The 25251-nt window shown below is 42.9% G+C and overlaps 1 protein-coding gene across 1 annotated transcript; it reads right to left on the minus strand.

The window, feature by feature from the left end:
• Positions 1–1610: 1610 nt before the first annotated feature.
• On the minus strand, positions 1611–25126 carry aadac (arylacetamide deacetylase). Its single transcript, XM_036965261.1, has 5 exons — positions 24658–25126; positions 11965–12193; positions 7444–7513; positions 3550–3721; positions 1611–3256 (listed from the first exon to the last, which is right to left on the minus strand). The coding sequence occupies exons 1-5, from the start codon at positions 24796–24798 to the stop codon at positions 2636–2638; spliced, it is 1233 nt and encodes a 410-aa protein (XP_036821156.1). The 5' UTR covers positions 24799–25126; the 3' UTR covers positions 1611–2635.
• Positions 25127–25251: the final 125 nt, after the last annotated feature.

Consider the following 25251-nt stretch of genomic DNA (forward strand, 5'->3'; position numbering starts at 1 on the left):
ACACACACACACACACGCATGCACGCGTGCACACACACACACACACACACACATTATCCAGACAGTCATTATCTGGGACAGAATGGGCAGCAGACGGTCAAATGTGGGTTCATTTTATTGTGAGAAAACATAACAAAATGACGCATGTCTTCAATTCTCTGTATTTCACATGAAAAACAACAAGCCATGATATTTACAAGGATTTGTAAGGAGAATACTGAATCAAAAATGAAATAGATTAGATTATCAGTCATCAAAGACATCAAAACACTTTCTCAGAAAAACGCTAATCCCATGACAATGAACACTGAGCTATATTTCCCCCAACAACATTATTCTGTAACAAATATGCAAATGGTGGTGAGGGGTGTCAGCTGAGCTGGGGAGGCTTTCTAAGGAAACATAGGGAGACCGGTAGGGAGACCATTAGCTCTATAGTAAGATCAAAGCTACTACTTTAAACTGCACTCAATTGACTGCAGCTCTGTTAAACCTCAAAGCCGGAAAATAACAGCTACACGCTCAGACTAGAAACACTCCAAACCTGACATACTGTAGGGGTTTCACCCTTTGTCCCTCCCCTCCTCATGTTGGGCCTTCCATGTCACAAGGCAGGTGGATTAAGACCCAGTTAGACAGAGAGAAAGAGAAAGAGAAAGAAAAAAAGAGAGAAAGGAAGAAAGAAAGAAAGAAAGAAAGAAAGAAAGAGAGAGAGAGAGAGAGAGAGAGAGAGAAAGAGAGAGAAAGAGAGAGAGAGAGAGTGAGAGAGAGAGAGAGAAAGAGAGAAAGAGAAAGAAAGAAAGAAAGCGAGAAAGAGAGAGAGAGAGAGAAAGAAAGAAAGAAAGAAAGAAAGAAAGAAAGAAAGAAAGAAAGAAAGAGAGAGAGAGAGAGAGAGAGAAAGAGAGCAAGAGAGAGAGAGAGAGAGAGAAAGAGAGAAAGAAAGAAAGAGAGAAAGAGAGCGAGAGAGAGAGGTTGGGTGGGTGGGGAGACACGTGAAGAGGCTCAGTACACCACACATGATGACTGGGCCTACAGCGCCTGTATGGGATGAGAACTAAACTGAAGAACACAAGTACTCTTTACTGGTCCTCAATAACAGCAGTGGAGAAAAAGTACCCAAATCTCATACTTAAAGTATGAGTAAAAGTAAAGATACCTTACTAGAAAATGACTTAATTAAAAGTGAAAGTAAAATAGTATAGTACTACTTGAGAAAAAGTCTAAAAGTATTTGGTTTTAAATATACTTAAGTATAAAACGTAAATGTATTGCAAAAATGTACTTAAGTATCAAAAGTAAAAGTATAAATAATTTAAATTTCCTAAAATGATTTATACTTTTTCTTTTGATACTTAAGTACATTTTAGCAATACATTTACGTTTTATTCTTAAGTATATTTAAAACCAAATGCTTTTAGACTTTTTCTCAAGTACTTTTTCACTATTTTATTATGCAAAGAAAACAACACAATTTTCTTGTAATTTTATTTATTTATGGATAGCCAGGGGACCAATCCAATACTCAGACATCATTTACAAACGATGCATTTGTGTTTAAGTGAATACGCCAGATCAGAAGCAGTAGGGATGACCAGGGATGTTCTCTTGATAAGTGCGTGAATATGAACCATTTTCCTGTCTTGCTAATCATTCAAAATGTAATGAGTACTTTTGGGTGTCAGGGAAAAGGTATGCAGTAAAAAATACATTATTTTCCTTTGGAATGTAGTGAAGTAAAAGTAAAAGTTGAGAAAAAAAACTACTTAGATAGTACTTTAGAGCATTTTTACTGAAGTACTTTACACAACTAAATAACAAGTGATACTACAAGTCAGTATTCGAGGAAACCGGACACTGGCCACTAAGGCCAACATTGAGCACTGTTACCTTCGAGTAGGTTTCAGTTATGCTCGAGTGTTGTGGACAGGGACTGCAGATGGGCACAAGCATCTGCCTCTGATTCCAAAGGTTGCAACTTTGAATCCAGTGATAGATAGTTGTTTTTGAGATTTTCATTTTAAGCCTATCCTAAACCTTAGGAGTCAACGACCTAACCTTAAGATGTACATTATTTTTTAAATATTATATGTTCTATTATTTTAGCAGATGCTTTTATCCAGAGCAACTTACAGTAAGTAATAAACAGTAATGAAGTAATGAACACATACATTTTCATACTGGTCCCCCATAGTAATCAAACACACAACCCGGGTGTTGCAAGCATCACGCCACCAGGAAGTGAATGACAAAACTTAACCTTAAACACTTTGAAACGTGATGAGAATCAGCTGCAGTATCAGATGGATGTGTCAGAAATCAAATGGAGAAACACTTGGCTTCATCAAATGTCTTGTATCTGGTATCAGTTGCTTAGCCTCATGTTCTGCCTCATTGGTTGCCTTGGTGATTAGAAAATCCAGACAAACCTGTTTTTGACTGGTATCTGGTATTGTTGTTGGGACACAGTGCCATAGAGAGGAAAACCCCTCAGTTTGCAAGCATAAACAAAAACACTGTCTGTCACTGAATAAACAACCAAACAGACAAAAATCTAAGCAGCACCTAAACAACGGCTATTGAGTTGCTAGGGGAAACAGGAAGGAACATTGAACGATCGTATCTTTTCTTCAGTTTTCTACAAGTTATGCTGCAGCCATTTGATGAAGTTTTCCGTCATCGTGCGTCCAATCAGGAAGTCGGTTGGCCACACCGTGAACATGAGGGCGCCGTGGAAACCACTGGCGTAGTGTTCGTGCGTCACCTCCACACCGGCGCGGCGCAGGCGCGCGGCGTACATCACCCCGTCGTCCCGCAGCACGTCGTACTCACACGTCAGAACGTAGGCCTTGGGTAGCGAGCGTAAAGCAGCGTCTGGGACCAGAAGGGGCGAGGCCCGGGGGTCAGCGATGGAGCGCGATGGCCCGTCCGACCCTGCCCCTCCAGCCGACAACGCCACGACCGGAGCGCTGTAGTTATACTTGCCCCGGTAGGACTCTGGCAGGAAGGCACTCCAGTTGACGAATTTGAGCAGAGCAGCGGACTCTGGGCTGTTGTGAGTGTTGGTCATCATAGCCCTGAAGAAGGTCTTGTCGCTGGTGAAGTACTCGCTCCAGAAGCGCACCATTAGGGTACGGGGCAGGATAGGCATGTTCTGGTTCTGCTGGTAGGACGGGGTATTGAGATCCAGAGCCTGCAGCACAGGGTAGAGCAGGGCCTGGACCTTCAGCTGCAACTGCTGTTCTGGATCCTGCTGCAGCTGTAGAGACACACACACACACACACACACACAGACACACACACACAGACACACACACACACACACACACACACACACACACACAGGACCTTAAGACTTACTGTTCTGTACTGTACTGCAGTCTTGGACTGCTCCTCCTAATCTCAGCTAATTAAAACAACAGTGGATAGATAATACTGCCGCTAACACACACACACACACTAACAGCTAACCTGCTGGGACACACACACACACACACACACACACACACACACACACACACACACACACACACACACATACTAAGAGCTAACCTGCTGGGACACGGCAGCAGCCAGGTTTCCCCCGGCGCTGTCCCCGGACACAGCGATACGTCCTGGGTCTACAGTGTACTGGGCCAGAACCACCCTCTGGAGGAAGTGCTTCACCACCCGGTACACATCCTCATATGGGACAGGGAAGTGGTGCTCTGGGGCCAGGCGGTACCTGGGTGGACACAAGGGAGGGGTCAGAGGTCAACTCAGCTAGAATTCAGGTCCTCTCAACTGCGAACTAGTGTCTGTACCAGCTGAGGTAGCTACAGTTAAATGATAACAATATGCAAATCTATTAATGTCATGTACACTATGGAAGTCAATATGTACCTAAGCCAACTGGGGGTGGAAGAATAAGGACATAGTGACTAATCTCTATGCAAACTCAACAATAAGGACATATTGACTAATCTCTATACAAACTCAACAATAAGGACATACTGACTAATCTCTATACAAACAACAACAATAAGGACATATTGACTATTTTCTATACAAACTCAACAATAAGGACATATTGACTCATCTCTATACAAACTCAACAATAAGGACATATTACTAATCTCTATACAAACTACTAGTATAGCTGTAAAGCAGCTCTGACTCACTGGTTACGGCCCAGGTGTTAACTTCACGACAGGACTTCTAACCTGTCGTGTTGTGTTGACATCACTAATGCAAAACATCCTAATCCGGTATGATCAGTGTACTTTATGGGATCTATCTAATCAGGGACCAAAGGCTAGCTGATACAAGAGCATTGTTTTCATTAGCTGGTTTAGAAATGAAAGGTAAGTCATATAATGATACTGCATAATACAGTCATATGACTCAGCCCATTAACGTTATCAAAGAAACATATGAAAACAGTTTGGAGCCGAACACATTTTAGCATTGGAACATCGACATATTGTTGGCAGAAATTTGGCTTGCAGTTTGCACACATACAGTACCCCTACACACACGCAGCCACACCCTCACAGAGGGAATCACAGATGTAATGTGGTGTACAAAGTGCTTCTTCTCTCTCATTTTGAGAAAGCGAGAGAGCGAGAGAGTGAGAGAGAGGTGCTTGAAAAAGATAAAAGGGGATAGGAAAAGGTTATGAAAGAGAAATAGGGGGTAGATGAGAGCGAGATGGAGAAATAAAGATGTGACAGTGCTGCTACTGTGGGTGAAGTCGTTGATTTGACAGAAAAAGCCTGGTGAGACAGAAATAAAAGCCTGGTGAGACAGTAATAAAAGCCTGGTGAGACAGTAATAAAAGCCTGGTGAGACAGTGATAAAAGCCTGATGAGACAGTAATAAAAGCCTGGTGAGACAGTAATAAAAGCCTGGTGAGACAGTAATAAAAGCCTGGTGAGACAGTAATAAAAGCCTGATGAGACAGTAATAAAAGCCTGGTGAGACAGTAATAAAAGCCTGGTGAGACAGTAATTAAAGCCTGGTGAGACAGTAATAAAAGCCTGGTGAGACAGTAATAAAAGCCTGGTGAGACAGTAATAAAAGCCTGGTGAGACAGTAATAAAAGCCTGATGAGACAGTAATAAAAGCCTGGTGAGACAGCAATAAAAGCCTGGTGAGACAGTAATTAAAGCCTGGTGAGACAGTAATACAAGCCTGGTGAGACAGTAATAAAAGCCTGGTGAGACAGTAATAAAAGCCTGGTGAGACAGTAATTAAAGCCTGGTGAGACAGAAATAAAAGCCTGGTGAGAAAGTAATAAAAGCCTGGTGAGACAATAATAAAAGCCTGGTGAGACAGTAATAAAAGCCTGGTGAGACAGTAATACAAGCCTGGTGAGACAGTAATAAAAGCCTGGTGAGACAGTAATAAAAGCCTGGTGAGACAGTAATACAAGCCTGGTGAGACAGTAATAAAAGCCTGGTGAGACAATGATAAAAACCTGGTGAGACAGTAATAAAATATGTATATATTCTTGCATGAGTGCATTTACAGGGCCTTCACCCCTTTACTTTTTCCACATTTGTTGTGTTACAGCCTGAATTTAAAATTAATTAAATTGATATGTTGTATGTATGTTGTATCAATGATCTACACAAAATCCCCCCAAAATATCAAAGTGGAATTTTGTTTGTAGAAAAATTATCAATTTGTCACGCCCTTACCATGGAGATCCCTTAGTTCTCTATGGTGTAGTAGGTCAGGGCGTGACTAGGGGGGTGATCTAGTATAGATATTTCTATGTGGGTGCTGATATGGTTCCCAATTAGAGGCAGCTGTTTAACGTTGCCTCTGATTGGGGATCATATTTAGGTAGGTTGCTGTGTTCAATAATACTGGTTAACATGATTTTTTATTGACTGTACCCCACTTATTGACTGTACCCCACTCATACAGAAAATCGTAAGGTCCCTCAATCAAGTAGTGAATTTCAAGCACAGAATCAACCACAACGACCAGGGAAGCTTTTCAATGCTTCACAAAAAAAGGGTACTGACTGTGTAAATAAAATAAAAAGCAGATGCTGAATATTCCTTTGAGGATGGTGAAGTTATTAATTAGGCTTTGGATGGTTTGTCAATACACCCAGACACTACAAAGAAACAGGCATCCTTCCTAACTCAGTTGCCGGAGAGGAAGGAAACCGCTCAGGCCAATGGTGATTTTAAAACAGTTACAGAGTTTAATGGTTGTGATATGACAAAACTGAGGATGGTGCAACAACATTGTAGTTACTCCACAATACTAACCTAATTGACAGAGTGAAAATAAGGAAGCCTGTATAGAATACAAAATATTCCAAAACAAGCATTCAAGGCACTTAAGTAATACTGCCAAAAGTGTGGCAAATAAATACACTTTTGTCCTGAATACAAATCAGATCAAATTTAATTTCATCAAATCAAATTGTATTGGTCACATACACATATTTAGCAGATGTTATTGCGGATGTAGCGAAATGCTTGTGGGGTAGTGAAATGCTTGTACAAAACGTAATGTTTTGGGCCAAATCCAACACATCACTGAGTACTACTCTTCAGTGGTTAGAGCATTGGGCCAGTAATCGAAAGGTTGCTGGATCTAATCCCCGGGCTGACAAGGTAAAAATATGTCATTCTGCCCCTGAGCAAGGCAGCTAACCCACTGTTCCCCGGGCGCCGAAGACGTGGATGTCAATTATGGCAGCCCCCCACACCTCTCTGATTCAGAGGGGTTGGCTTAAATGTGGAAGACACATTTCAATTGAATACATTCAGTTGTATTGTTTCTGATAAAGAGAAACGTAATACAGCTATAAGCACAGGCATAATCCTTAAGGAAAACCTGGTTCAGTCTGCTTTCCAAAGGACAACTGGGAGACAAATTCACCTTCCAGCAGGACAATAACCTAAAACACAAGGCCAAATATACACTGGAGTTGGTTACCAAGATGACATTGAATGTTCTTGAGTGGCCTATGGCAAGACTTGAAAATGGCTGTCTAGCAATGATCAACAATCAACTTGACAGAGCCTGAAGAATGCTTCTAGAAAGTATGGACTCGGGATGGGAATACTTGTGTAAAATTAGATATTTCTCTATTTCATTTTCAATGAATTTGCAAATATGTATAAAAACATGTTTTCACTTTGTCATTATGAGGTATTGTGTGTAGATGGGCGAGAAAATAAATGCATTTTGAATTCAGGCTCTAACACAACAACAACGTAATACATCATGGAGTACGAACGCTTTCTGGAGGCACTGTATGTGTTCCAAATAAAAAGAGAACTGCCTTTTCACACTTTTACAAAATGTAAACAACCAGACGTTCATCTTTTGCCCAACTGTCCTTTCAAAGCAACCTGTTAGACAAAATATACAGTATAACATACGGAACACTGATACCAGACGTATGTCAGATATACAGTACATCAAATATATACTCACTCTACAGACACGACCACAGAGTTAAGATCAATGACCATCTGCCTAGCTAGGAGGTCGTACGGTCCCATTCCTACACAGAGAGGAGAGAGAAGAGAGAGCCATCAGAGACAATATTATCTAATAGCATCTTACATCGTCAACATAGCTACAAAGTACTCAATAGTATCTTGAGCAGTATCTTGCGCATCTCATGCTCAATAGGCTTGTAGTCATGACAAGTCACACAGACACACACACACACACACACACACACACACACACACACACACACACACAGCAGATTGCAGGCACAACATGACACTTGTCGCATGTCAAATAATTGCTTTTGGTTACCAGGGGGATACCACGGTCTCTGTGTTGAACAGCTTGAGCAGAGTGTATGTTCCTCAGGAGAGGTGGAGGGTGAACAGCGTGTATATGAATTCAACAGTAAACTGTAGTATAGTGTAGAATGCTATAGTAAATAATATCTGCAAAAAAACATTGTTGTAAATACTACAGTAATGTCCGCAAAAATATTTCATTTGAACTATAGTAAATACTACAGTGTTTAAAGATGCACTATGCAGAAATCGCTTTGCCATTTCCTGGTTGCTAAAATGTGAATCGTTTGCCTAATTTCCGTTTATGTGACAAAACAAGGTACAGAGTCAGTGTGGAGGCTATATACAGGGGGTACCGGTACAGAGTCAATGTGGAGGCTATATACAGGGGGTAACGGTACAGAGTCAATGTGGAGACTATATACAGGGTGTTACGGTACAGAGTCAGTGTGGAGGCTATATACAGGGTATTACGGTACAGAGTCAGTGTGGAGGCTATATACAGGGTATTACGGTACAGTCAGTGTGGAGGCTATATACAGGGTATTACGGTACAGAGTCAATGTGGAGGCTATATACAGGGTATTACGGTACAGAGTCAGTGTGGAGGCTATATACAGAGGGTAACTGTACAGAGTCAATGTGGAGGCTATATACAGGGTATTACGGTACAGAGTCAGTGTGGAGGCTATATACAGGGGGTACTGGTACCGAGTCAATGTGGAGGCTATACACAGGGGGTACCGGTACCGAGTCAATGTGGAGGCTATATACAGGGTATTACGGTACAGAATCAATGTGGAGGCTATATACAGGGTATTACGGTACAGAGTCAGTGTGGAGACTATATACAGGGGGTACCTGTACCGAGTCAGTGTGTAGGCTATATACAGGGGGTACCGGTGCAGAGTCAATGTGGAGGCTATATACAGGGGGTACCGGTACCGAGTCAGTGTGGAGGCTATATACAGGGTATTACGGTACAGAGTCAATGTGGAGGCTATATACAGGGGGTACCGGTACCGAGTCAATGTGGAGGCTATATACAGGGGGTACCGGTACAGAGTCAATGTGGAGGCTATATACAGGCGGTACCGGTACTGAGTCAGTGTGGAGGCTATTTACAGGGGGTAACTGTACAGAGTCAATGTGGAGGCTATATACAGGGGGTACCGGTACCGAGTCAGTGTGGAGGCTATATACAGGGGGTACCGGTACCGAGTCAGTGTGGAGGCTATATACAGGGGGTACCGGTACCGAGTCACTGTGGAGGCTATATACAGGGGGTACCGGTACCGAGTCAGTGTGGAGGCTATATACAAGGGGTACCGGTACCGAGTCAATGTGCTGGGGACCGGTTGGTTAGTCGAGGTCATTTGTACATGTATGTAGGGGTGAAGTAACTATGCACAGATAATAAACATCAAGTAGCAGCAGAGTACAAAACAAATGGGTGGGGGGGGGTCAATGCAAATAGTTCTGGTGGCCATGTGATTAATTGTTCAGCAATTTTATGGCTTGGTGGTTGAATCTGTTAAGTCGCTTTTTGGAGATTGGCACCCCGGTACCGCTTGCCGTGTGGCAGCAGAGAGAACAGTCTATGACTTGGGTAACTGGAGTCTTCTACAAATTTTGGGGCCTTCCTCTGACACCGCCTAGTATAAAGGTCCTGGATGTCAGGAAGCTTGTCCCTAGTGATGTACTGGGCCGTATGCAGTACCCTCTGTAGCGCCTTATGGTCAGATGCCTTGCAGTTGCCATACCAGGCGGGGATGCAACCGATCAGGATGCTCCCGATTGTGCAGCTGTAAAACTCTTTGAGGATTATGGAACTCATGCCAAATATTTTCAGTCTCCTGAGGGGGAAAAGGTGTTGTCATGCCCTTTTCATGACTGTCTTGGTGTGTTTGGATCATGATAGTTTGTTGGTGATGTGGACACCAAGGAACTTAAATCTCTCGACACGCTCCACTACAGCCCTGTCGATGTGAATGGGGGCCTGTTCGGCCCTCCTTTTCCTGTAGTCCACGATCACCTAGTTTGCCTTGCTCACTTTGAGTGAGAGGTTGTTGTCCTGGCCCCACACTGCCATGTCTCTGACCTCCTCCCTATAGGCTGTCTCATCGTTGTCGGTGATCAGGCCTACCACTGTTGTGTCGTCAGCAAACTTAATGATGGTGTTGGAGTCGTGCTTGGCCACGCAGTCGTGGGTGAACAGGGAATACAGGAGGGGACTAAGCACGCACCCCTTAGGGGCCCCCGTGTTGAGGATCAGCTTAGCAGATGTGTTGTTGCCTACCTTCACCACCTGGGGGCGGCCCGTGAGCTTTGAGGACACTATGGTGTTGAACACTGAGCTGTAGTCAATGAACAGCATTCTCACATACTGTAGGTGTTCCTTTTGTCCAGGTGGGAAATGGTAGTGTGGAGTGCGATTGAGATTGCGTCATCTGTGGATCTGTTGGGGGCGGAATGCGAATTGGAGTGAGTCTAGGGTTTCCGGGATGATGGTGTTGATGTGAGCCATGACCCGCCTTTCAATGCACTCCATGGCTACCGGCGTGGTGCTAATAGAGCACATAAGACAGATTTACCACTTCTTAGACTTGCTTTCAATAAGAGTGACAGATCTATAACTTACATTTCTATCTGAATTCAGTCAGGTCGCCCAAAAAGTGACATATAGAAGCTTTAATTTGCATGTACCCTATAGCCCCTCCCCCATGTCGCTTGGGCCTCTGGTTATTTCTTGTCTGGATTCCCAGCTGACATTCAGCCAACTGAACCTCTCCCACATTCCATTGTGGACGGGTGGATGCATGGATGGATTAGTTGTTTTATTAATTTTTTATTTCACTTTTATTTAACCAGGTAGGCCAGTTGAGAACAAGTTGTCATTTACAACTGCAACCTGGCCAAGATAAAGCAAAGCAGTGCGACAAAAACAACAGAGTTACACATGGGATAAACAAACATTCAGTCAATAACACAATAGAAAAATCTGTATACAGTGTGTGCAAATGAAGTAAGGAGGTAAGGCAATAAATAGGCCATAGTGGCGAAGTAATTACAATTTAGCAAATGAACACTGGAGTGATAGATGTGCAGATGAGGATGTGTAAGTATAAATACTGGTTTGCAAAAGAGCAGAAAAAATACAAATATGGGGATGAAATAGATGGTTGGATGGGCTATTTACAGATGGGCTATGTACAGCTGCAGCGATTGGTAAGCTGCTCTGACAGCTGATGCTTAAAGTTAGTGAGGGAGATATCAGTCTCCAGCTTCAGTGACTTTTTCATTTCATTTCGGACTGGAAGGAAAGGCGGCCAAAGTAGGTGATGGCTTTGGGGATGACCAGTGAAATATACCTGCTGGAGCACGTGCTACGGGTGGTAGTTGCTATGGTGACCAGTGAGCTGAGATTAGGCGGAGCTTTAACTAGCAAAGACTTATAGATGACCTGGAGCCAGTGGGTTTGTGGACGAATATGTAGCGAGGACCAGCCAACGAGAGCATACAGGTCGTAGTGGTGGGTAGTATATGGGGCTTTGGTGACAAAACAGATGGCACTGTGATAGACTGAATCCAATTTGCTGAGTAGAGTGTTGGAGGCTATTTTGTAAATTACATTGCCGAGGTCAAGGATCGGTAGGATAGTCAGCTTTATGAGGGTATTTGGCAGCATGAGTGAAGGAGGCTTAATGTGAGTCTGGAAGGAGAGTTTACAGTCTAACCAGACACCTAGGTGTTTGTAGTTGTCCACATATTCTTAGTCAGAACCGTCCAGAGTAGTGATGCTAGGCGGGCAGGTGAGCGGGTGAGGGCAGTGATTGGTTGAAGAGCATGCATTTCGTTTTACTAGCATTTAAAAGCAGTTGGAGACCACGGAAGGAGAGTTGTATGGCATTGAAGCTCGTCTGGAGGTTTGTTAACACCGTGTCCAAAGAAGGGCCAGAAGTATACAGAATGGTGTCGTCTGCGTAGAGGTGGATCAAATAATCACACACAGCAATGAGTGGATGGATGAATGTGGGTGAATGGATCAGTGGATGGATGAATGTGGGTGAATGGATCAGTGGATGGATGAATGTGGGTGAATGGATCAGTGGATGGATGGATAAATATACTGTATACGCCTTGACTAATTGCTTGCTTGGTAGATGAATCAATTACCAAGCACCTAACTGCTACTCACTGGCGCTGCCCAAGCACCATCCTCCTCCATGCAGGTATATGACTGCTCTCCTCAGCTCAGTGTCGCCGCCCTGCAGTTTGGGCTGGTACACCACCACCTCCACCCCATCAAACAGCTCCTCTGTGACGTGCACACGTTGGTCTGACACGGGCACCACCCGCTCAGCAAACGTGATGAACATCATCACCCCCATGTAGTCCTTCAACCCCAGCAGCTCACTGAAGTCTGCCTGCAGAGAGAGATGAAGAGGCATGTTGGAGCAGAGAGGTAGAGAGAGATGCAGGGATAGAGAGAAATGCACACAGTTATGTGGGATGCTGTGAGGGTGGACAAAAACAGAGGGAGAGCGAGAAAGAGGGATATGGGTCGATAAAAATAAAGAAAAATGAGTCTGTTTGAAATCTGAGGGAATCAGATGATCATTACGTAACGATACAATCTAAACAGGAGAGGAACAAGCAGGGGATTAAAGGGCTTTCCCCTGAGTCATGTGAGCTTCAGAGAGAATCTACAGTAGAGGGTCCCAACTGTCCACCAGAGAGAATCTACAGTAGATGGTCCCAGCTGTCCACCAGAGACAATCTACAGTAGATGGTCCCAGCTGTCCAACAGAGAGAATCTACAGTAGAGGGTCCCAGCTGTCCACCAGAGAGAATCTACAGTAGAGGGTTCTAGCTGTCCACCAGAGAGAATCTACAATAGAGGGTTCCAGGTGTCCACCAGAGAGAATCAACAGTAGAGGAAACCAGCTGTCCACCAGAGGTAATCTACAGTAGAGGGCCTCAGCTGTCCACCAGAGAGAATTTACAGTAGAGGGTCCCAGCTGTCCACCAAAGAGAATCTACAGTAGAGGGTCCCAGCTGTCCACCAGAGAGAATCTACAGTAGAGGGTTCCAGCTGTCCACCAGAGAGAATCTACAGTAGAGGGCACCAGCTGTCCACCAGAGAGAATCTACAGTAGAGGGTTCCAGCTGTCCACCAGAGAGAATCTACAGTAGAGGGTCCCAGCTGTCCACCAGAGATAATCTACAGTAGAGGGTTCCAGCTGTCCACCAGAGAGAATCTACAGTAGAGGGCCCCATCTGTCCACCAGAGAGAATCTACAGTAGAGGGTTCCAGCTGTCCACCAGAGAGAATTTACAGTAAAGGGTTCCAGCTGTCCACCAGAGAGAATCTACAGTAGATGGCCCCAGCTGTACACCAGAGAGAATCTACAGAAGAGGGTCCCAGCTGTCCACCAGCGAGAATCTACAGTAGAGGGTTCCAGCTGTCCACCAGAGAAAATCTACAGTAGAGGGCCCCAGCTGTCCAACAGAGAGAATCTACACTAGAGGGTTCCAGCTATCCACCAGAGAGAATCTACAGTAGAGGGCCCCAGCTGTCCACCAGAGAGAATCTACAGTAGAGGGTTCCAGCTGTCCACCAGAGAGAATCTACAGTAGAGGAACCCAGCTGTCCACCAGAGAGAATCTACAGTAGAGGGTTCCAGCTGTCCACCAGAGAGAATCTACAGTAGAGGAACCCAGCTGTCCACCAGAGGGCCTCAGCTGTCTACCAGAGGGACCCAGCTATCCACCAGAGCGCCCCATCTGTCCACCAGAGCGCCCCAGTTGTCCAACAGAGGCCCCAGCTGTCCAACAGAAGCCCCAGCTGTCCACCAGAGGCCCAGTCATCACATGCTGTGGTGGGGAGGCTAAGGACACAGTTGCATAAAATGTCTTTAAACTACTGTATTCTCTTAGGTAAGGGATAATTATTACTTAAGGTTAAACCTTAAGAGAAACAGTTAAGCTGTGTTATTCAACTGGGCTCAGGGCTTGGCAAGGAGTTGACTGGGGCCAATCAGCTGACTACTGAGATCTCCTCATCCACTCCCTGTGCTCTCCAGAAGTAGAATTATATCGCCCCTAAATCCACTGATCTTAAAGTGTTGTGTTACCTCCTTATGTATAAGGGTTTGGGGAGGGTAAGCTGCTAGCTCCGTGTCTAGCATAACGTTGTAACTTTCTAGACAGAGGATGTCTCAGAGCTGACCTATTCTGCTGTAAGCTTGCAACTAGAATTATTAATCATTATTATAAATTATTTAATGCTCAATATCCCCATTGAACTGGGTCCAGATAAAAATTTTGTCCAGTCTAGAAAAATCAACAAAAATATTATCTCCAAATTATTATACAGTATAAATCGTTTATAAAGCAGACAATATTTCACTCTGTCCTGAGTGAACCTAAATACATGTTTTATCATGTGTACCATGGGGTAAACTTCCTCAGGTATTCAGTCAGCAATTTGTATTACATCTTCATTACCCACGGTCATGTTTTATCATGTGTACCATGGGGTAAACTTCCTCAGGTATTCAGTCAGCGATTTGTATTACATCTTCATTACCCACGTCATGTTTTATCATGTGTACCATGGGGTAAACTTCCCCAGGTATTCAGTCAGCGATTTGTATTACATCTTCATTACCCACGGTCATGTTTTATCATGTGTACCATGGGGTAAACTTCCTCAGGTATTCAGTCAGCGATTTGTATTACATCTTCATTACCCACGGTCATGTTTTATCATGTGTACCATGGGGTAAACTTCCCCAGGTATTCAGTCAGCGATTTGTATTACATCTTCATTACCCACGGTCATGTTTTATCATGTGTACCATGGGGTAAACTTCCTCAGGTATTCAGTCAGCGATTTGTATTACATCTTCATTACCCACGGTCATGTTTTATCATGTGTACCATTGGGGTAAACTTCTTCAGGTATTCAGTCAGCGATTTGTATTACATCTTCATTACCCACGGTCATGTTTTATCATGTGTACCATGGGGTGAACTTCCCCAGGTATTCAGTCAGCGATTTGTATTACATCTTCATTACCCACGGTCATGTTTTATCATGTGTACCATGGGGTAAACTTCCTCAGGTATTCAGTCAGCAATTTGTATTACATCTTCATTACCCACGGTCATGTTTTATCATGTGTACCATGGGGTAAACTTCCTCAGGTATTCAGTCACCGATTTGTATTACATCTTCATTACCCACGGTCATGTTTTATCATGTGTACCATGGGGTAAACTTCCCCAGGTATTCAGTCAGCGATTTGTATTACATCTTCATTACCCACGGTCATGTTTTATCATGTGTACCATGGGGTAAACTTCCTCAGGTATTCAGTCAGCGATTTGTATTACATCTTCATTACCCACGGTCATGTTTTATCATGTGTACCATGGGGTAAACTTCCTCAGGTATTCAGTCAGCGATTTGTATTACATCTTCATTACCCACGGTCATGTTTTATCATGTGTACCATGGGGTAAACTTCCTCAGGTATTCAGTCAGCGATTTGTATTACATCTTCATTACCCACGGTCATGTTTTATCATGTGTACCATGGGGTAAACTTCCTCAGGTATTCAGTCAGCGATTTGTATTCCATCTTCATTACCCACGGTCATGTTTTATCATGTGTACCATGGGGTAAACTTCCCCAGGTATTCAGTCAGCGATTTGTATTACATCTTCATTACCCACGGTCATGTTTTATCATGTGTACCATGGGGTAAACTTCCTCAGGTATTCAGTCAGCGATTTGTATTACATCTTCATTACCCACGGTCATGTTTTATCATGTGTACCATGGGGTAAACTTCCTCAGGTATTCAGTCAGCGATTTGTATTACATCTTCATTACCCACGGTCATGTTTTATCATGTGTACCATGGGGTAAACTTCCTCAGGTATTCAGTCAGCGATTTGTATTACATCTTTATTACCCACGGTCATGTTTTATCATGTGTACCATTGGGGTAAACTTCCTCAGGTATTCAGTCAGCGATTTGTATTACATCTTCATTACCCACGGTCATGTTTTATCATGTGTACCATGGGGTAAACTTCCTCAGGTATTCAGTCAGCGATTTGTATTACATCTTCATTACCCACGGTCATGTTTTATCATGTGTACCATGGGGTAAACTTCCTCAGGTATTCAGTCAGCGATTTGTATTACATCTTCATTACCCACGGTCATGTTTTATCATGTGTACCATGGGGTAAACTTCCCCAGGTATTCAGTCAGCGATTTGTATTACATCTTCATTACCCACGGTCATGTTTTATCATGTGTACCATGGGGTAAACTTCCTCAGGTATTCAGTCAGCGATTTGTATTACATCTTCATTACCCACGGTCATGTTTTATCATGTGTACCATGGGGTAAACTTCCTCAGGTATTCAGTCAGCGATTTGTATTACATCTTCATTACCCACGGTCATGTTTTATCATGTGTACCATGGGGTAAACTTCCTCAGGTATTCAGTCAGCGATTTGTATTACATCTTCATTACCCACGGTCATGTTTTATCATGTGTACCATGGGGTAAACTTCCTCAGGTATTCAGTCAGCGATTTGTATTACATCTTCATTACCCACGGTCATGTTTTATCATGTGTACCATGGGGTAAACTTCCTCAGGTATTCAGTCAGCGATTTGTATTACATCTTCATTACCCACGGTCATGTTTTATCATGTGTACCATGGGGTAAACTTCCTCAGGTATTCAGTCAGCGATTTGTATTAAATCTTCATTACCCACGGTCATGTTTTATCATGTGTACCATGGGGTAAACTTCCTCAGGTATTCAGTCAGCGATTTGTATTAAATCTTCATTACCCACGGTCATGCCTGTCTCGCAAAAGGTCAAGCCTTTTCTGAAACCTTTTGGCCGGTGAATGGCACCCATATAAATATCAACAGAGAATGTTGATTGGGTTGATTTTGGAAGAAACGTTGACAATTTATGCTTTTTGAAGTCGGGCCCGTTTCAGTTCCATTATTAAATTAAATTACTATTATGTTGAATGCTTTTACAGCACAGAATAGATCAATTAATACAAGTCCCATGATGGTAGTGTCACGTTCTGACCTTAGTTCTTTTGTTATGTCTTTGTTTTAGTATGGTCAGACAGGGCGTGAGTTGGGTGGGTTGTCTTGGTTCCTTTTTCTATGTGGTGTTTTTGTGTTTGACCTGGTATGGTTCTCAATCAGAGGCAGGTGTCGTTGGTTGTCTCTGATTGAGAATCATACTTAGGTAGCCTTATTTTCTGTTCAGTGTTTTTTTTTCAGCACAATACAGAACTGTTCGTTTGTCATTTTATTTGTTTATTGTTCAGTGTTCATTACGTTATTAAAAATATGAACACTTACCACGCTGCACATTGGTCCTCACCTTCTTCCACCACAGACGAGCGTTACAAGTAGTGACTGACGATTACTGCTGATCACTTATTAACCATCATTAACCATCATTACTTTACTTTAATTCAATATATCAGTCTTGTGTAAATTAAAGTTGTTTTATTTGATTACTTTATTTTTCATTCCAAGTCATCATCTGATCTCTATAAAGCTGCTCTCTGCCGTCTGACAAAACCACTATTTTTGTTGTTCTTCAATGTAAATAAGGCATTTATGACTGCTGAATATCACCGATCAGTCACTTAGATCATGTATTGTCAGGTAGAGAGACTTCGCAAAGCAATTCCTCTCTATCCCTCTTGATCATGAGTTCTTATCTCCCTCGCTGGTCTACCGCATACAGACCGGACAAGTAGGATGGATTATGGCCATTGTAGTTAATTACCACATTTTCTGAGCTAAACTATGTAGAACATTGGCCTGTTGGAAACTACAACTCCCAACTACATTGAACAGTTCGGCCTTGATCCGATTTATCTCTAGAGAAACAGCGTACAGAGATCAAAGAAAAAAACAGAATGAAATGGAATTCCAATCATTTAACCGACATGGTCAATTAGTTGTTTAAAAAAATGAAAAATAACAGAAATGTTGGTTAATCGCTCAGCACTTGGAAAGGTAGCGCAAGAACTAAAAAAAATGTTTTAAGTCATTTGAAATCATCAACCCAAACCACGTGGCACAGACCCTTTCTCCTCCTTAAGCAAATTTGCGGGTGTTAAAATCTCAGTGTTGAGGTAAAAAGTATTATGAGTGTTATATCTGAGTGTTGAGTCTAGTGGGGTTCACACCAGTGTCATATCTGAGTGTTAAGTCTAGTGGGGTTCACACCAGTCTCATATCTGAGTGTTGAGTCTAGTTGGATTAACACCAGTGTCATATCTGAGTGTTGAGTCTAGTGGGGTTCACACCGGTGTCATATCTGAGTGTTGAGTCTAGTGGGGTTCACACCGGTGTCATATCTGAGTGTTGAGTCTAGCGGGGTTCACACCGGTGTCATATCTGAGTGTTGAGTCTAGTGGGGTTCACACCAGTGTCATATCTGAGTGTTGAGTCTAGTGGGGTTCACACCAGTGTCATATCTGAGTGTTGAGTCTAGTGTGGTTCACACCAGTGTCATATCTGAGTATTGAGTCTAGTGGGGTTCACACCAGTGTTATATCTGAGTGTTGAGTCTAGTTGGATTAACACCAGTGTCATATCTGAGTGTTGAGTCTAGTGGGGTTCACACCAGTGTCATATCCGAGTGTTGAGTCTAGTGGGGTTCACACCAGTGTCATATCCGAGTGTTGAGTCTAGTGGGGTTCACACCAGTGTCATATCCGAGTGTTGACTCTAGTTGGATTAACACCAGTGTCATATCTGAGTGTTGAGTCTAGTTGGAATAACACCAGTGTCATATCCGAGTGTTGAGTCTAGTTGGATTAACACCAGTGTCATATCTGAGTGTTGAGTCTAGTGTGGTTCACACCAGTGTTATATCTGAGTGTTGAGTCTAGTTGGATTAACACCAGTGTCATATCTGAGTGTTGAGTCTAGTGGGGTTCACACCGGTGTCATATCTGAGTGTTGAGTCTAGTGGGGTTCACACCAGTGTCATATCCGAGTGTTGAGTCTAGTGGGGTTCACACCAGTGTCATATCCGAGTGTTGACTCTAGTTGGATTAACACCAGTGTCATATCTGAGTGTTGAGTCTAGTGGGGTTCACACCAGTGTCATATCTGAGTGTTGAGTCTAGTGGGGTTCACACCAGTGTCATATCTGAGTGTTGAGTCTAGTGGGGTTCACACCAGTGTCATATCCGAGTGTTGACTCTAGTTGGATTAACACCAGTGTCATATCTGAGTGTTGAGTCTAGTTGGAATAACACCAGTGTCATATCCGAGTGTTGAGTCTAGTTGGATTAACACCAGTGTCATATCTGAGTGTTGAGTCTAGTGGGGTTCACACCAGTGTCATATCTGAGTGTTGAGTCTAGTGGGGTTCACACCAGTGTCATATCTGAGTGTTGAGTCTAGTGGGGTTAACACCAGTGTCATATCCGAGTGTTGAGTCTAGTGGGGTTCACACCAGTGTCATATCTGAGTGTTGAGTCTAGTGGGGTTCACACCAGTGTCATATCTGAGTGTTGAGTCTAGTGTGGTTCACACCAGTGTCATATCTGATTGTTGAGTCTAGTTGGATTAACACCAGTGTCATATCTGAGTGTTGACTCTAGTTGGATTAACACCAGTGTCATATCCGAGTGTTGAGTCTAGTTGGATTAACACCAATTGGATAGTAATTTACACCAACTGCGGTGAATAAATTAAGTGTTATTTGAATCACAGTGGAATCACCACTGACTGGTGTTGTTGTTACTCGACTGTGTTGAATTAATTTCCCGTTAACTCAGAGTGAAAAAGACATCGGAGAGGCCTCAGTAACATATTTCTCTAGCATCTTTTGTTGCAGGTTGCTTTTTACAACAGTTGGTTTTAATATATAGGTTTCTGCATGCACATCGATTCATTGATATTATAATACACAATGATAAATAGTATACATTTTTCTAAACTGATCCTATCTGCAAATGGTTGGACTTTTTCCACACGTTAATGAAATGATTGTTCCAGTTTAGATGGGTAAGACGTTTCATTTATTAACCTTCCCTACCTTGGCAGTCACTCTAACTGCAGTTGGGGTTGATTAAAAGTTGAAATTGTTGGCTATCCTATCTCTGGCTGGATTCCAATAGGAATTACATAACACTTTGCAAGCCAGCATATTGTGACTTGCAGATTTCAGTGTTAGGGAATTAACACCTGTGGTGTTACAGTAATTTGTTTTTCAGGGGTATTGTTTAACACCGTAGCGTGTAAAGCCTTATTAGCATATGTATTTAAAAGGGTGCCAGTACCACCATTTTCCAAGGTGCCAGTACCACCATTTTCCGAGGTGCCAGTACCACCATTTTCCGAGGTGCCAGTACCACCATTTTCCGAGGTGCCAGTACCACCATTTTCCGAGGTGCCAGTACCACCATTTTCCGAGGTGCCAGTACCGCCCATGGCTGTGTTTGATAGTGACAGAGACATAATTGTTACATTCAATGGCTTTCAGTCCTGTAGCCTTCACTAAGTGACTGCCTGCCTAAGTGAACGTTTTATCATAAAACGTTTTTTTTTTTGTTTTTAAATACATAGCTTTTTTTGTTGACAACCTCGTACTTCAACATCCCAGTTTTACCCTAACACAGTGGTATGAGGAAGTGGAATTGCATCAACTCTAAAGTGTTCATTTAAGTTGGAATTTACGGCGTTAGGGACCCAACACTCTTGGGGGTTAGTTTATCAACACTATGAAAAGTGTTATTTTTTTAAACACGATTTGAGATGGTCACGTCAGAAAGTGTTAAATGTATCACTGTATATCGTGTCTACATAACTAAAACATCTCTGGTGTCATGCTGGCGGATAAACAGTCGTCTAATTTGGTGGTCTTCCGTTCATAAATACAGCATCGATTTTCTTAATAGGGTCTATAATTAGAACAGATCAGCAGGATTACAATACCTGGATTACCGTTTGACATAATCTGCTGTAACTGTCATTCAGCATGTCTGCATGTACACATCAATCTCAACGGAATCAATGTTAAAAAAAACACAATATTTTGAATGCACAGCATCTTTACATTGCCTATAACTAAATATGTTTTTAGGTACGGTAAAACAAAGATATAGACATGTATTTAATGTAATATATAATAGTAAACTATGCATACAAAACAAGAGAATGTCCTCTTTACCATCTTTATGTTAGGATAATAAAATCAAACTGTATTTGTCACATGCGCTAAAATACAACAAGCGTAGACCTTACCGTGAAATGCTGAATACAACAAGCGTAGACCTTACCGTGAAATGCTTACTTACAAGCCCTTAATCAACAGTGCAGTTCAAGAAGAGTCATTTGTACATGTAGGTAGGGCCTTAGTGACTATGCATAGAAGATAAACAGTGAGTAGCAGCAGTGTAGAAAACAAATGGAGGGGGGATGAATAGGGAGAGGAAGAGAGAATGTTACCTTGACTCTCTTTGTGTAGGGAGAGGAACAGAAAATGTTACCTTGACTCTCTTTATGTAGGGAGAGGAACAGAGAATGTTACCTTGACTCTCTTTATGTAGGGAGAGGAACAGAGAATGTTACCTTGACTCTCTTTATGTAGGGAGAGGAACAGAGAATGTTACCTTGACTCTCTTTATGTAGGGAGAGGACCAGAGAATGTTACCTTGACTCTCTTTATGTAGGGAGAGGAACAGAGAATGTTACCTTGACTCTCTTTATGTAGGGAGAGGAACAGAGAATGTTACCTTGACTCGTCTCCCGCCCTACCCGCCTCCTCCCCATCCGTCCCCCACTCCCTTCCTCCCTTCCAGGATTGTAACACCCCGTCTCCCTCCCCACCTGCCTCCACTCTGGACCTTGGGGGGATGGTAGAGGGGACATTGCCGGCGGTTCCCCACTAATATGGTCACCATCACAAGTGGCAAGGGTGGCAGTACAATATTGGTTGCTTATGATGTTATTATAGTTCAAGTTTCACCTTCATAAATAATTGTCTAAGAGGTTTGGAGGGTGGGTTCTTCATATTTTAAGCAGCCAAGTTAACTATAATGTATAGCCAAGTTTAGAAGATAAATCCCTTAGAATATAATGTAAATATCTATACGATTCCCATTGACAACGTTAATAGAAATCCTATAGGAGAAAAAAAACTATTGACATCTGATAGGAACCTATAGGATTCCGAAACAAAAATCCAATTTGATTACAATTAGAATCCAGATTTTGGAACCAGTCCCATTGGACTCTATGAGATTTTATCCTTTATGGTTTTGTCTTATAGGATCCTTTATGATTCCAATACCAATAGAAAAATGGCCAGGGGTTGACTGGGGCCAATCAGCTGACTACTGAGATCTCCTCATCCACTCCCTGTGCTCTCCAGAAGTAGAATGATATCGCCCCTAAATCCACTGATCTTAAAGTGTTGTGGTACCTCCTTATGTATAAGGGTTTGGGGAGGGTAAGCTGCTAGCTCTGTGTCTAGCATAATGTTGTACCTTTCTAGCCAGAGGGTGTCTCAGAGCTGACCTATTCTGCTCTGAGCTTGTACAGGAGGAGAAAGGGTCTTGCGTGTCTATCCGTGCAACCAGGTCCCAGTAAACCTGGGTAGATGATTTAAAATGACGTTGGCATTTTCTGAGTTTTTACACTACTTTTCCTCATAAATCCATTCAATCAATGTTCCCTGTTGGCAGTGGCGGTTCTAGCTTGTATGGCTCCCTGGGCAAACGCCCCCCTCCAGCGCCCCCTCCACCAAAAAAATAAATAACTGTCATTTTTATTCAGACATTTGGAACAACAGAAATAAATGATCATAACATTTTAAACTATATAAATATAAATATCAAAAAGAAGTAAAAAAATACAAATAGAAACAAATGTGTTGATTTGGTATTCTAGCATCAATACATTACCCATCCCCCAATACTGTCAACCAAGAGTCAAGACTACATTACCCATCCCCCAACACTGTCAACCAAGAGTCAAGACTACATTACCCATCCCCCAACACTGTCAACCAAGAGTCAAGACTACATTACCCATCCCCCAATACTGTCAACCAAGAGTCAAGACTACATTACCCATCCCCCAACACTGTCAACCAAGAGTCAAGACTACATTACCCATCCCCCAATACTGTCAACCAAGAGTCAAGACTACATTACCCATCCCCCAATACTGTCAACCAAGAGTCAAGACTAAACCAATTCACCTTGGTGGTGTGCAGACTGGTTTTATACTATTCTTAACCATTTCACACAAACCAGAAAAAAATGCAGCAATATGTCTGTGAAACTATATATTCACAGTATTATGAATGAATTGTGGTTCATTTGGTAGCATTTTGTAGTGTGACTGATTTGACTAATTGCATTTGTACTGTACAAAGTTAGAGGTGCGCTATTTGATAGATTCCCCCACTCCCCCTACCTCGGGCTTCCAGTGGGGAGGCCCAAGGTCAACCTACCCCCGCGCCCATCCCCATCTCATACTTCTGAGTTCCGGGAGACCTTCCCAGGCAGTAGCCTGCCTAGCTCACAAACTGGAATCACAACGCCCACTCCGACAAGGTTAATTGACCCACAATCCCACACGGTGACATGATATCATTGACCTGACGTGCAAATAAGTGATAGAGAACCGATCACATAAATATCACCATTCCGATGTTTTTTTTTGTGCGGGCGCCCCATGCTGTCCCCGGCAAGATGCCGCCCTGGGTGCCCCATGCTGTCCCCGGCAAGATGCCGCCCTGGGTGGCCCATGCTGTCCCCGGCAAGATGCCGCCCTGGGTGCCCCATGCTGTCCCCGGCAAGATGCCGCCCTGGGTGGCCCATGCTGTCCCCGGCAAGATGCCGCCCTGGGTGGCTGCCCATGTCGCCTATACCTAAATCCGTCACTGCCTGTTGGTACTGTATTTATATGCGTGCCATGCACCGGACAAATATGCACCAGAAAAGGCATGTTCCTTGCTCTTGGACAGAGACAGGCATGATCGTGGATAATTAAATTGTCAAAATTGAATAACAATAGGTGACTGAATACCAGGGGAAGTTCACCCCTTGACCCCCATGATCAAAATAAATTTGTTTCACTTCTCTCACTTAACTTGGACTGAGTGAAATATTGTCTGCTTTATAAGCAGTTACAATGGGGACATTGAGCAATTATAATGAACAATAATAATGAATAATTCTAGTTAGAAGGAAATTAGCCTGGTTTAACACATTTTTTATATTTTATCATCTGAAATAATAAATACGATGTTGAATTATATCATATCTAAATCGATAAACACCTCTGGTGTCATGAATGCTGGGGTATAAACAGTCTGGTGTTCTTCCGTTCATAAATACACCATCGCTTTTCTTAATAGGGTCTATAATTAGAACAGGTGAGCAAGACTACAATACCTGGATTACCGTTTGACATAATCTGCTGTAACTGTCATTCAGCATGTCTGCATGTACACATCGATCTCAGCGGAATCCATTTCTAGGCTATAGCCTACTAGGCTATTTACCAAGTCTATTTACCGTGCCAAAGGACTGGCCAATAACCACGTCATTCTAGTCAAAAAATAACATCTTAAAACCATACATGTAATTATGCCAATAAATATATATTTAGGCATGAATCCCTGGCGCACACCCGAGATGCGCAGTTTTGAGTACGAACCGTCTATAATAGTAACTTCACAACAATATTTAAAACACAACAACAGCATAAGTCTGCATCAAATGTTTTCTGAATAGAAAACTAATATTCTAGCTCATTGTAAAATCCATTCTTGCATTATTCTTACCAGGTGGCTGAGACTTCTGAAGAAACAGTCGGTCAACATGAGTTTCCATCTCTCCTCTATCTTGTCTGGAATGGGCTGGTAAACATAATAAGAGGTGAACGCTCCTAAAGACAGGAGTAAAAATATGCCTTTCAACTGCATTTTACGAGGAGTCCGCAACTATTGATGGCAGGGTGCAGAAAGAAACTATGTCAGTTTTGTTTATGATCAAGTCACTTAAGTCTGAGCAAAGCGTAATCTTGTATTAATTTTGGAACTGAGACAGCCAGATATGAAAGCACGTGCAAGAGTTATCTGATCATTAAAAGCGAGCATGATCATAGCTTTTCACCGTGACTATCACTGCCTGCGCGCAGCAGGCGGCTGTGTCGTATGATTCCCTGTCCTTCACACCCATGGAAATAGAACAATGTGTTAACGCGCGCCGGTGGGTTGAAGTGCCCCAGTGAGTTGAAACGATAGAACTGAAGGGTTATAGCACCCCCCTCCCCTCCCCTCCCCCCTCCCTCACTCCACTTGGTCCCCAGCGGAGTGAGAAACATGAGCCAGAAAACTTGCTGCGACGGCGCAACTTTCACCACTGCGGCGCCCTCT

Source organism: Oncorhynchus mykiss, chromosome 27, assembly GCF_013265735.2.
Source record: "Oncorhynchus mykiss isolate Arlee chromosome 27, USDA_OmykA_1.1, whole genome shotgun sequence".
In the NCBI taxonomy this organism is placed as follows: Eukaryota; Metazoa; Chordata; class Actinopteri; order Salmoniformes; family Salmonidae; genus Oncorhynchus; species Oncorhynchus mykiss.

Bases quoted from the DNA above. Each gene is read 5' to 3' on its own strand.
- aadac (XM_036965261.1), bottom strand. From the start codon at position 24,798: ATGCAGTTGAAAGGCATATTTTTACTCCTGTCTTTAGGAGCGTTCACC. The intron at 12,194-24,657 runs GTAAGAATAATG...CTCTCTCTGCAG, and splicing joins TCAGAAGTCTCAGCCACCTG to GCAGACTTCAGTGAGCTGCT. The intron at 3,257-3,549 runs GTTAGCTCTTAG...GTGTCTCTACAG, and splicing joins CTGCTGCCGTGTCCCAGCAG to CTGCAGCAGGATCCAGAACA.